Here is a 13,423-nt window from a genome sequence, read left to right on the forward strand (position 1 = left end):
AAACTAAAAAAATTGACTAACTATATATCTTTCTTGGGTAAGTGAAAAGTAGCTCTGGATCTGATTCTGTTAACTCTACTGACAATTGTGCAGCACCTGAAATGCACAATACTACTTTCAAAAGAGAGTAACACTCAAGGTGAATCAAGGTGACCTTCAGTAAGAACAAGTATCTACAGTACAGCGGAGCATGAGCCTTCCCACTCTTGCTAAACCACCAGGGATTGCCACTGTCATCCAGAACACCTGGAGCAGCTAAAAAAGTTAACATGTATGATTGAATTTTCTGCTCTATTTTAAAAGAGAAAGGCAGGTACCTAAAATAATTTCCTCACCCACCTGGTAATTACTTCTAACTTTTAAGGTCCCACACTTACATCTTGTTTGAGGTCGTTTACACCTCTGCAGGACATAACTGGGCGTAACACTGGGTCCATTCAGATGCATTAAAGGATCAGGGTATGGAAAATTGCTCCCCAGAATGGCTTTCTTCATGATTGGCTTCTCTGCCTTTCCCTGAAGCAGTAACAGGACAGATAGATGGCACATAGAGCTTTTGTTTTCTGTGCTAACAGCAGCTCAAGGAAAAGGCCACTGTTTGCTAGCCAGATCACCTATGACAGCCCTGACATGGAACCATAATAACAGCAATGCCAGCCAGAAAGCCTGGAAAAGGTGCACACTGAGTATGGCGTGCCTTTGAAATAGTATTTACTATTCATTTGTTCCTTAGTCAGGAGGGATGCAAATCCTTTTTCTGCTTGTTAGGAGACTGCAAAGCCAGACCAAAGAGCTATCCCTGGGCACAAATTTTAATTTAGATACTGGGAATAGAGCTCAGGATGATTACCATGAATTTGAATTCACATAAGCTCTCTTGTCTCCACACCTGTTACCTGCAGAGCTGCCTTGGCTTGCTAAGCCACAAAGGGAGTGCAGGCAGGGAGTCTGCAGCCACGGTCCCAGACCCTACAGGTGATTCCAGGTGGGCAGATGCCTACTCCTTGCCTTGCCAGAAGTGATCCTTCACCAGTCCCCTGTGCAAGAGAGCCACCTTTGTCTCAAACAAAATAACCATTTCCAGCCTGTCCACAGACATTCCATGTGGAACAAAGATTATTTGCAGGAGCTCTGTGCTTTTAGAATCTAAGGGCACAGAAGAATGCTGGATAATTTATTCTGATCTTCTCTGTATTGCAAGAATTTCCCCTTTGTAACTTGGTCTGCAACTGATGTTTTTCTTTTGACTGAAGTAAAATCTGGTTAGCTGAGGGCTAAACAAAAGGGCACTGAGCTTTTAACTGAAAATGTCTAAAAGCACAGAATCCACTAATTTTCTTCCTAGCCTGTCCCAGTAATTAATCAATTTGGTAGTAAATACTGGCTTATAGTTTCCCATATGTATTTATAAGGATCCAGCTTTTATCCATGCATCTTCCCCCTGCTTATTTAAAGGTCTTTTAGATGATACAGTTCTTCTCCCCTCACAAAAAACTTACGTGCTGCATAATCCACTCACCTTCCTTCCAATAATTTAAATCAACTGAAATGTTCAAGTTTCTTATTGTATGGCATTTTCCCCAGGTGTCTAAGATTTACAGGTCTTTAGTCTTCTCCCAGTTTTCCAAAACACCATGAAAAACATGAATGTGAGAACCAACTGCAGAATTCTAGTGTCAGTCTCATCAATACTGCATACAGGCACAAAAAATCTTCCAGCTTCCTATTAATACTCCCCAGTTTAGCTATTCAAGGATGGCATTAAGCCTTCTGACTTTATGCTGCAATAGGAATTTATGGTTGCTTGTACACTAAATACTATTCAGTGCCTCATTTTAGGAACCAGAGTCCCTGCTTTTACATGAGCAGGCCTGCATTTGTCTTTATTGCAAAATTTTGCATTTGACTATGAAAATGTTCTCCTTCTAATGGTTCCCATTTACCAAGAAATCCAGACTTCTCTCAAATGCTTTTTCTATCCTCATTATTATCCTGCTTCACCCAAAAAACATTATTAGCCTATTGTTATGAGTCCTTATTTATGTTAGACCATTCCTAAACTCTCATAATTCTAAAAGCAATAATTCAGCTCTCACTTAAACCTGTGAGAGCTGAACTATTGTTTTTAGAATTATGAGATTTTAGGAATGGTCTAACATAATAATACATCTGAGTTTTCAACAGTAGAATATCCCTTGTAGTTAGAATTCAGGATACCAGAGCCCTGATGGTTAATTACAGTAAAAGGCATGTGTTTTAGAAATGATATCTTAAAAAGCATTATTAGGACAACACAGTGTGAACTAGTACCCACTACTACCATCTTCAAATTTTAAATCAGAAAAAGGCTTTAAAATAAAGATCTGATAATAAATCATACATCAGTCAACATACCAAATGTTTTATTCTTTTTTTCCTAGCTGCTGCTGAAAGAGTCTGATTCCAAATCAAACTCCTCAGCTGAGATGTAACCCGAGCAGACCTTGCAAGCAAAGGGTGGGTTTAACTGTACACAGGGTGCCCAGTGAGGTGTAGGGGGCTCTCTGGAGTAGCTGGATCCATTTTCCATCACCTTGCATTTTACTTTCAAGGTGATATAACAGCAAATGCCTCCGGTCTGGGGATGATCTCCCTCTTTTCTGCTTGTGGCAGTAGGGCACAAGCCATCCAGCCCCTGGGTGACAGCACATGGGAAGAGCTGCTTCAGGAGGGCTCAGCCTTCAGCTCAGAGGCAGCATTTCATGAGGTGAGGTACTGTCTTAGCAGCTGAAGTTCACAATCACATTTAATGACCACGGGGCTGGGAAATAAGCCCAAACATTTCGTGTCAGGCTTGGACTTGGGTAAAACTAGAGAGGGCATGAATTCCTCAACCCCTCCCCACCCCCAACTCCTCAGATTGCATTTCAGCACATATGTGAAGAAAATGTGAATGTCCTCCTCTACCATTTTTCAGATGAGCTCTTCCTGGCCTACATACAATTAATCCTAGGGAAGTGAACTGCTTGCACAAAAAAGGGACTAAACCCTTAGGAAATTTGATGAACTAAAGAATAAACAAAATATCTGTAAGACTTGATTTTCAAGGGCATGAATCATCCCCAGCTTACGCTTGAGAATACCAAGCAGGTCTGAAAATTGGGACAATCGCTCTGTTTCTGCTGTTAAGTTGCTGCCTCAGCTTCGCTGGCCTTTACATCACCCTATGGCATCAAAATACTTTAGATGTGGTTTTTACACTTGCACACTGAGACTTCATTCAAATTGTTAAAGTACCTTTAGGGAAAATTGGTTTGTTAGCTCTAAACTTAACCTCAAAACATTAAACAAAAAGAAAGGCTGTTTTTTTATCCCCAGAGTAGCTAGTTTGTCATCTGGTTAGACATGTCAGAAAACAAATCTGGTGGGTAAGATTTTCTGCTGGTGTGAACTGGCTAAGCTGGGCTAGCAGGCAGAGTTTGGCCCAACCTTGTTTCACTTTTAAGTGACATAACCCTTTCTGTGCTCTATCCAGCCAGCCCTCCACATCATATGTACTGAACACAATGCCTGCATATCTGCTGGAGTGATTTTTCCTGTCACCTTTCCCGAGGAGACAAGAATGCAAAACATGCTGTACCCCAAGAAAAGCTGCACTTACCCGATCCTCCTCTTCTCTGACATCGGGCATGGTGCTGATGCAGAGGCTGACAGCAGTGATGGCAACAAAAGAGATTGAAATACAAGCAAAGATCTTTCCTGGGATCCCTGAGTGGGGGTTCTCCACCATATCCCTGAGCTTTCGCATGCACAGACTCAGTCGGCTGCTGTCCTGGAAGGCACTTTGCGTAGCTTCATTAAACACCATCTCCCTCTCAAACAGCCTGGCCTCAGCTGCCTCTTCCTCTTTCTGTCGCAGTCTCTTTTTACAGCACCACTCCAGGTGGTCCTCTTCTATCCCCCAGTACACAAGCTCCTCCTGGAACGAAAGAGCACACATCTCCCTGAGAAGCCTCAGCTTCCCAGCTGTCAGGAATGTCATGATTGTTCTGAAGGCACTAGGATTACGGTCAAAAAAAAATTCATTGCAGCTAACATCATAATCATCGCAGATGTCCATGATCTCATCATAATTATTGCAGGATTTTAGCTTCCCAAGCCTGGTCAAGGGGCAGTTCTCCAAGGTGGTCCAGGGAATTTTGTACTTAATACCACCTACGTTGATGATCACAAACCTGGACCGGTCATCCAAGCGGGCTAAGCAGCACAAGTCTTCTCCAGGATGCAGAAGTTTGGCCTTTTTGTAGAAGAATCCTTTCTTGGTTTGCACTTCACAGAGGTTTTCCAAGTTGTTGAAGGAGCGGGAGCTGAAGTCAGGATCTGCATTCCCAGTGAGCAATGCCATTTCGTGGTACATCTGTTGAGTCCATAGGGAGGTTGAGGCTACTCAAACAAAAGCATCTGGAGCTTGACCAGAAAGTCTATCTGTAAAACAGAATTTTAAAATTACAAGAGAAGTGGGGCACCCTTAAATTATAACAATCCTATCCTCTCCCTCCCGAGAAACTCTTCTCTATGGCATTCCTTCTTCCCCCATTATTTTAGGACTATCTTTGCTTGATAGCTGCTTGAGGAAAGAACTTACACTACAATCAAGTCAGAAGCCATGCTGTTACTTCTAGAGTGTAGAGTAGAGTGTAATTTCTTAGTTAGTGGTTGAATGGAAACAAAACCAGTGTATCATAATTTTTAGAAATTTCTAGAGGTTCAAGCTATATCCTGGACATCAATGCATACTAGAAGAGAAATCTTATCATGTGCATAAATGGCAATTTACAGTTTAGCAACCTAATTAAAAAACTTAGTTGCAAATGTTTTTTTTATTATTTTGGACCATCTACATTATGTTCCTATTGCAAAAAGCCTATAGGGTGAGGATAAAATGGATACTTACAGTACAGTCAGAAATGTCATGGCAAAAACATGGGTAATTCCCAACCTAACTTCAGCAAGCCTAGCAACAGCAATGAATATGTGGGAGCTGAGGGCATGCTGGGTCTGAGCTGAAACCAGAGCTTGCCTGGAAGCCTGTAACTGCTGGAAGCTCTGCTATGGGCTTGGCTGCAGTTGTGGACAGGGTTCCAAGCAGCCTGTCAGCAGCTCTGAAACAGGAGATCAAACTCAGAATGAAGCCAAGCTGGAAGTGACTCGGTTGCTGCTCTTACTTCTGGATAGTGCAGAACACAACTGGACACATTTAGAAGGAATTATGTATGATTCCAGGATTTAATTTGTGCCTCTTGCTTATCCCTGCTTTACCACACCACAATCCACATTGCTTCCTTACTTTCTCTAAAGCCCATCACATGCATTCTTCCAAGCTGTCTCTCTAAAGCAATACTGGGATGTCTTGAAATGCTACCGTGTAATCACATTTGTGAATCACCCAAAATTTCCTGAATTGCTCAAATATGAAGTAGGAAATAAGAAGTCTGTGTAGGATGACTGGGTCTCCACACAAAGACCTGGGCTGAGTATGATGTAGTGATGGGGAACAATTTTAAGCAGAGGATGGAGAAACTGAGAAAGAACTGACTAGTGAAGGAAAAATTGATATTTTTGATGACAGAATGGTAATTGTGAGGCAGTAAATTCATAATTTATAAGCAACAATTCCCTCTGAATCTCATGCCTCAGCTGGGAGAGAAGAACAAACAAAAGGGTGCTAGGAAAAACTGGAGAGCACTCACATTCAAACACATTCCCAGAGGAGCAACTTCTTTTATCCTTAATCAGCTCACCAACTTACCTCATTAGACTTAGTCAAAATGATCTCTGACAGAGACTGGTGAATACTTTCAGTCACAGCCCTGAATCACCCTCTAAACATTCTTACCAACCACTCTCCAACAAAAACACTGCAGTAACAGTGGTATTTTTGCTTCAACATTTCTATGAGGATTCAGTCCCTGAATTTCAGAACAACACTTAGATATTTGTAAAGAGTCAGAGAATGGTTACTTTGTGTGCAAAAAGCAACAGTCATCCAAATATAGTTTTTCAGCACCGTGAAAATTTCAGAAGAGCTAATGATGCCAAAATCTCTACAATTTCACTTCGGGGTAGAGAAATAATAGTTTAAACATTCGTTTCTACAGGGCAACATGAGTAACAGAGAAGAGCTCCTTCATCTGGCTAAGGGCCAGGGAAGGGCAACACATACTCTCAGGAATGGGTGCTTTTACAGCACAGGCTAGAGTGCAGCCGGGATTGCAAATACCATTACTGTCACAGTGAGAGCGCACTGTCAGCACAGCATATGCTTTAAGGATTTGGTCTCTTGTTGCTTTCTCTTGGTAAGATAAAATATTCACAGTCAGTACTGAGGGCTCTGCACTTTTGTTTTCATGCCTCACTTGTTCCACAAGTCAACATACTAAAAGGAGTTTACATTGTTTTGACATCAAGGCCAGGATTTATTTTTTTCCTCTCCCCCGTGTAGCAGGTTGTTGCATAAAGAGGCTACATAGATTTCACAGAACTGCTTTGAATCTAATCTTACATGCACCTCTTTCTCCTTCTAAGCAGCAGCTAACTCAATGTGAAAATCTGTAAGCATGTTGTTTGCTACAAAATCTATGAATTACAGAGGGTTAGTCTTTTATTTTGTGGATATAAAATGATGTTGCTTAAATCTAAAGCTTAAGAATGCGTTTGTTTTTTAATCATAGGTGGATAAATAGAAAGTGAGAGAGAAGTAATTACAAATTAAAGTTGTCTATGATTTAACAGGTTGATTCTGGACAGTGCAGGCAGCACCAGATGCTGGAGTTCAGTAACTAAAATGAATTTTCTGACATCACAGTTCAATGTCCCAGAATCCATAATAGCCGGCAGCATATGTTTTGGATATCTCATATTTAATCTCAGATTAAAAGATAAACATGCGAAGACAGTTGTATTTATTATTCTTCTTGACACTTCCACCTTGTGATCTGACTGCCCAAGACCAGGCTCAGATGTCAGAGAACAGCTTGTGGTGCCATTTTAACTGTCCTATAGAAAACCAAAATGCTGTGGGGTCCCAATTTGGCATCCATCCTGAGAAGTAAAACTAGCCTGGAAGGTCTGCTTCTGATCTTATGTGCATGGAATGTATCATGACTATCACTAAATATTAAAGGGTGTTTCAAAATTATGTAGGTCTTAAAATACTCTCTGTATGCCAGGGTTATCTAATGTATGCACATGCCTGCAGTAAAGCATCCCGTTGAAGATTAATATTAAAAGCCAATACTTCCAGAAATGATACTACATTGTCATCCAGTTGGCATTTCTACTATTTAATCTGACACATGGGTGTATGAAAGACTATTAAAACACAGTCTGGAATAAGTCGCCCATCATAGGGATGAAGGATAGAATTTGACTCTATATTTGTTGTTTATAATTTTGAAGTGCTGTGGGAGAAATGCTGCATGATTATTTCAGTTTGAGGATCATATACAGGGTGGGTCATCCTTTTTTATTTTTGAAGTATATTCCAACAATTTTTATTCACTAAGAAGTACTTTCCTTGGCCATCTGTGTATGCACATGTATATGTCTACACACACATTTAAGTTCAGCCACATTTTGTCAGCAGCAAACAGCTGAGATCTTCACAATACAGGTATTTCTTATCAAAGATTTTAAAGACTTAATAAATGTCAGAAGCACACAACTGCCTCACATTCTTCTTTTTGCTGAATTATTTCCTCAGTGGAGAAAGGGCTATTTTCCTGTTTACTGCCTCTTCACTTTGCCTGTTCCCAGAACTTCTCTTCACACCAGCATTCCTCATTGTCCCATTCTATCAGTATCACTGCATCTAAGTCATATGTGATTCTGCATGAGGTTCCTCTGGTCTCAAGTTACCTTGGATAAGAATGAAAAATGGGGCAAAATCATCCCTACCAAGAGGCTGAGCAGCGTGGCAAGGAGAACTTGAAAACAGTGATGGAAGGGAGGTAGTGGTGGAGCAAAGACTGCAGGGTGCCGTGGCAGGAGAGACCTCGTGAGGAAGGGCAGCCACATAAAGCCTGCACTCATAAGTGGGGGTACAGGAAAGTGTCATGGGCAGAGCGCTCACACCTATTCTGAGAAACCAGCCTGAGCAGGTGGCTCTGAAGGGGCTGCAGGCAAAAGCAGGTGGCTGGGGGCAGAGGAGGGGTTGGGGGTTGAAACGGGGAGAATTTAGAGGTCTTTGTGCAGTTGCACAGAGGAAAACTGTTACTCTGAGGGTGGTCAAACACTGAAAGAGAATGCTGAGAGATGGTGGAAGCTCTGTCTTTGAGGATATTGAAAACCCATCTGGACACAGTCCCAAGTAACCTGTTCTAGCTGATGCCACTTTGAGAAGTGGCAGATAAATCAGATGAACTCTGGAGGTCCCTTTCTACTTAAACTACTCTGTGATTTTGGGAACAGTCTCTTTTTAACTGCTGCTGTAAAATTACAAAGTATTGAAAGCTTACGTTTGGGCTACAATAGCAAGAGGAAGCTGTGAGTCCTTTTAGTAATTAATGTTTTAAGATTTCCTTTGTGAAATGAAACACATTTTGACAGAGAACGGGTAATTGTGTCATAATTTAAAGCCACAAACATAAAACATATATTAGGGTGACCACGAGATGTTTTCTCTCAGCTCCAATGCGAGTTGAGTCAGTGAATCTGTTCCGCAGTGCTCAGCCATTTCTAGTCAGGGATGTGCTGAAACCTGGCATTGCTGCCTGGGACCAAAGCAGTTCCCACTTTTTACTGTGACATGATTTATAAATCACAGCACACACAATCACTTTTACACAGGCATTTGACCTTCCATTTGGTGATGTTACAGCTAATAGTGTGGACGAAGAGGCTTAGGAGATCCATGTTACTCCTGTACTTATTTACAATCCAGTAGAACTTTGACTCCCAATAATAAATCCTTGCCAGTCACTGTGGAAACATGGAGAGGAGAGCACCTGCCCATGAGGCTTACAAAATGCAAAACAGATGGGGTGTGAGAAATACACATATTTAAAAACAAAATGAAATAAACCCCAACAAAACAAAACTGAAAAGGGGACTGGGAGGATATGGTAAAACAGATGCAGCTAAGCCTGGAAGACAGATCCTAGGGGATCTGGGAAATTAGCTTCTGAGTTTGTTCACACCAAACATGATTATGGCTCCCTACATACTCATTATTACAGAATCATAGAATCATTTATGTTGGAAAAGACCCTTAGGGGATCCCTGAGTCCAACCATTACCCTGACACTGCCAAGTCCACCACTAAACCATGTCCCAGAATGCCACATCTACAGACTTTTAAATACCTCCAGGAATGGTGACTCACACTTCCCTGGGCAGCCTGTTTCAATGCTTGACCACCTTATCGGTGAAGAAATGCTTTCTAATATCCAATCTAAACCTGCCCTGGCACAACCTGGGATGTTTCCCCCTGTCCTGTCTCTTGGTACTTGGGAGAAGAGACTGAACCGCACCTCGCTACAGCCTCCTTTCAGGGGAACTGTAACTTGGGCACAGTCAAATTGTACATATTTCTGTATTTACTGCCAGTAAACTTTAATATCCCTAACCTCCTAAGCCCCTGCTTAGGGAAGGCAATAGCTCAAGAAGTTGAAAAGGTACTAGAATTTTGAGCAGCCCTTCATTTTGTCTGTTTCTTCATGAGAGTAACAGGAAGCAGTGACACCACCTTACCCATCTAACAGAGAAAAAAGGGCTTCTTTTATAGGTATGGAGCACAACAGCCAAGATAGTCTTCTCCAGAGAGTGTTTTGGGGGCCTTGAGGAGGATGCTGCATTGGTCAGTCCAAGAAGCCCAGGAGACTAATGCTGTAATGAAGGCTGCAAAATTCAGCATGTGAAGCTGGACATTGTTTCATACACTGAATGTACATTTTCCTTAATATTTTCATTATTTCACTGGAGGAAAAAAGTAATAATTTTCTTCTCTGAACATCCCTCACCACATTTAGGCCACACTACATAATTAGCTGAAACAATTCAATTTGTTAAATGAAAAAATTAACTTGACTCAACATTAATTATTCTGACATACACCCATAGCTATTTGTCTCCATTAGACAGATTATGAGTTATCTTGTGTCATTGCACTTACCAGAGTTCTATAGTGAAAGTAATAACAATGTGACATCTTTATGAAATCAGGAATTTGGTTGAACTACCTATGTGAAACTATGGGATCCTTACCTATATCTTCATAGCTAAATCCTGTCTTATTCTGCACATCCACAAGATTTCTGTGCCCACTTATCTTTGTACTCTAAATAGCACCAAACTATTATTTCTATGAAGCTATTTGCACACTTCAGTTGCACAGCAGACAAAGACAGATGTGCTAGATAAAATACAGACAGAGGAAGAACTGCTTATTTCTGCATTCTACCCAGAATTACAAAATTCTCTTCAGGCTAGCAAGATTAAAGATTTCACAAAGGACTTAAAACATGTATTTCACTTAAAAAGAACTATAAATAAAAAACAAGCAGAGACTGCAAAGATTAGGCAGAAAAGTTTTTCCCCACAGAATTATTACTACTTACAATAAAATAGAGCATCATGTTTAAACCATGCTTTATTTATTTAGGTGACTTAACCTTCAGTTGGTTACCAGAAAAACAGGTTTGTAAAATGTGCTTTCACCTTCAGTTCATATTTCCTGAACAACTGAACAGACTCCAAATATGCACCAAGAGGATGAAAGGGAAGGGACTTCAGAGCAGAGCTGTACCTCCCAGACTCTGGGAAGATTAGATTGGACATGGAGATTTGTTTGATCCAATTCCTGTTAATTGCAACCTTGGATTAAGTATACAGTGTCAAAAGCCTAAAATTAAAATGCGTTCTGTCTGCTCTTGCTTGGTCAGAGACTGAGCCCTGTGAGCACAGTATCTTTGACCCTTACTGGCAGCCACTAGATAGTGAAATTTTTATTCATCCATTAATCACACACAAGTTTATTTTAGGACCTTTACTGATGAATCCTGTTAGTATCCCATTTAATCAGCCAGTCAGATAAGGTACTACGAGTTAGTTGCCAATCTGAAATATTTCTTTTCCTGTTCTTAGTTTGTTGTATTTCAGAATAAAAAAATAATCAAAATCCAGTTTTTAAAGTATCTGCTCCAGTCATGATTACATACCCAGAACTGGCCTAAGATACACCATGAATGGCACTATTAAATGCAAAAGTGACAGACTGTGTAGTATTTTAAAACAGCATTGTTTATCCCTCTCATCCAGGGAATTAAACAAATTGTCTCATTTCTGTTGCCAAAATTCAGGAAGCACAAAAAACCAAACAAGTTTTGGTGTCTTTGAAAATCACAGAATTACCAGTCAAGTGTTCCAGTTGGTCTGCAGATCACTGCAGGGGGGAAAAAGCAGTTTTTAATTCAAGCTCTGCTCCTAACACTGATCTTTTCTTTCTGATCCATTCTACAGGTTTTTGCAATTCTATACTTAGCAGCTTCCCACCCACATGATTAATATGCTTGATTTCATACAGAATTTACCAACTAGATTTCTCACTAGAAATAAGAAGGTTTGGCTGTGTGACGCCACTCTTAGCCCAGTTTCACATTCAGAAGGTCATAAAGATTTGTGGGGCATTTTTCCTAATAACTGAACCTGTCCTTGTGTCTCTTTCAGCGCCATTCACAGGTTTGTACAAATAGTTGTTAGACACATATGACTGAATGTGAAAGAATGAGAGGAAACAGCCTCAAATTGTGCCAGGAGAAGTTCAGACTGGATATCAGGAAAAATTTCTTCACGGGAAGACTTATGAAGGATTGGAAAGGCTGCTGAGGGAAGTGGTTGAGTCAGCATCCCTGGAGATCCTGCAGACACTGCACCTAGGGATGTGGTTCAGTGCTGACCTTGGCAATGCCAGGCTAATGGTTCAACTCAGGGATCCTAAGGGTCTTCTCCAGCCTAAATGATTCTATGAATAAATGCTCTTGTTAACTGCTCAAAGATTTCAGATGCAGATTTGGCCTTTTAAATTTCCACATGGAATCCTTTGCAGAGAAAACAAATTGTACACAGATGCATCTTGCTTCTCTTGTTAGATTGAATTAGAGAGCACTGGATTTTATGTGTTTTCGTTGTTTTTTTGCAGATGACATTCTTGTTCTCATGTGTGTTTCGTAAGTCAATTGTGCATTGACCTCAAAAATATTCCCATCTCTACTTAAACACAATTCTGTCTCTAAATTTAACATGATTGTGGTTAATTATTAACATCATTGCATACAATACTTTGTAAATTGAGATTCATTAAGATTGTATATTTAATCCATGGTTGGAGTTAACAGGAACTGGATCAAACAAAACTCCACATGCAATAGAATTATCTCAGAGAGACACTGGTTAAAGGATAGTTCCTGGCCTAAAGTCTGTCCACTTTAGCTCATCACTCTCTTTGCGCACATCTGGTGTCCCCAGAGCTTGTTCTGCCTTGTTTGTCCCAATATCCCTACCCACACTCACAGTGACACACTTATTTTGCAGAAGATTAATATGGCTGTGGTTCCAGAGCCCTTGAATGAGGTGACTTCTAAACAGAGGGTGTTCATAACTCTGTGGCATGATGCCCTTACTGAGCACTGGGAATACTGACACAGTGCTAATAACTGCTGCTTAGTGCGGCAAGAATTACCTGCCCTATCTGCTGCGGACAGAATTCAGGAATCCTGTCCTCCAGATGTGTTTTTAAGTGAGGTGTTGTTCCAGATCTGGCTCTGTACACAACTTGCATTTGCACAAGGAACAACCACCACTGCCTGGAACGGGGCGTTCCCAGAGCCCTTTACTTCTATTCTGGGCAGTCTTTACCCAGGGACATCTGCATTTTGCAGCTTTCAGTTGCGGTGAACTGGAAATACTGCAGCAGCTTGAAGTAAATAAAAAAATTAAAATTTGTGCTCAAATAAGCAGGAAAACTAATACTATGACTAACAAAGAACCCCTCATGTATTTATATAGATTTAACACAAAACTCTGTTTCAAAATGTCAATTTCATTACACCTTCTGTCCTGAATTCCTCCTAGAAAAATGTGGTAGCAACTGATTCTTTTGTTTCCTGAAAAGGTGGGAGACAGTTTATATTTTTCCCCCTCAAACAGGTAGAGAGGTCTTTTGCAGTTTGGGTTTACAGATGCATTTCCACATTCTTACCCTGCTATTGAAGAGGATGAAAATGACCTGTATTAGTCTAAGGCATTTCTGTAATCTCTCTCACCTGCAACCCACTTTCCCCTCCACTGAACTGCCATTTCTGTGGAGAAATTCAGTAGAGAAACACTTGAATTCACGAAACACACTCACTCACTTAAAAGATCATCTGATAATGTTACCAGTTTTAAT

General features: G+C 40.7%; 1 protein-coding gene across 4 annotated transcripts in view; it reads right to left on the reverse strand.

The window, feature by feature from the left end:
- KCNG2 (potassium voltage-gated channel modifier subfamily G member 2) overlaps positions 1-13,423 on the reverse strand; it is a 54,465-nt gene that overhangs the window by 19,728 nt on the left and 21,314 nt on the right. For all 4 annotated transcript variants that reach the window (XM_074542303.1, XM_074542301.1, XM_074542309.1 and 1 more), the window contains exon 2: positions 3,641-4,464. In XM_074542303.1, the coding sequence (XP_074398404.1) occupies positions 3,641-4,396 (756 nt within the window). In that variant the 5' untranslated portion in view covers positions 4,397-4,464. The remainder of the gene's footprint in view (positions 1-3,640; positions 4,465-13,423) is intronic.

Source organism: Zonotrichia albicollis, chromosome 1 (assembly GCF_047830755.1).
Source record: "Zonotrichia albicollis isolate bZonAlb1 chromosome 1, bZonAlb1.hap1, whole genome shotgun sequence".
NCBI classification, from domain to species: Eukaryota; Metazoa; Chordata; class Aves; order Passeriformes; family Passerellidae; genus Zonotrichia; species Zonotrichia albicollis.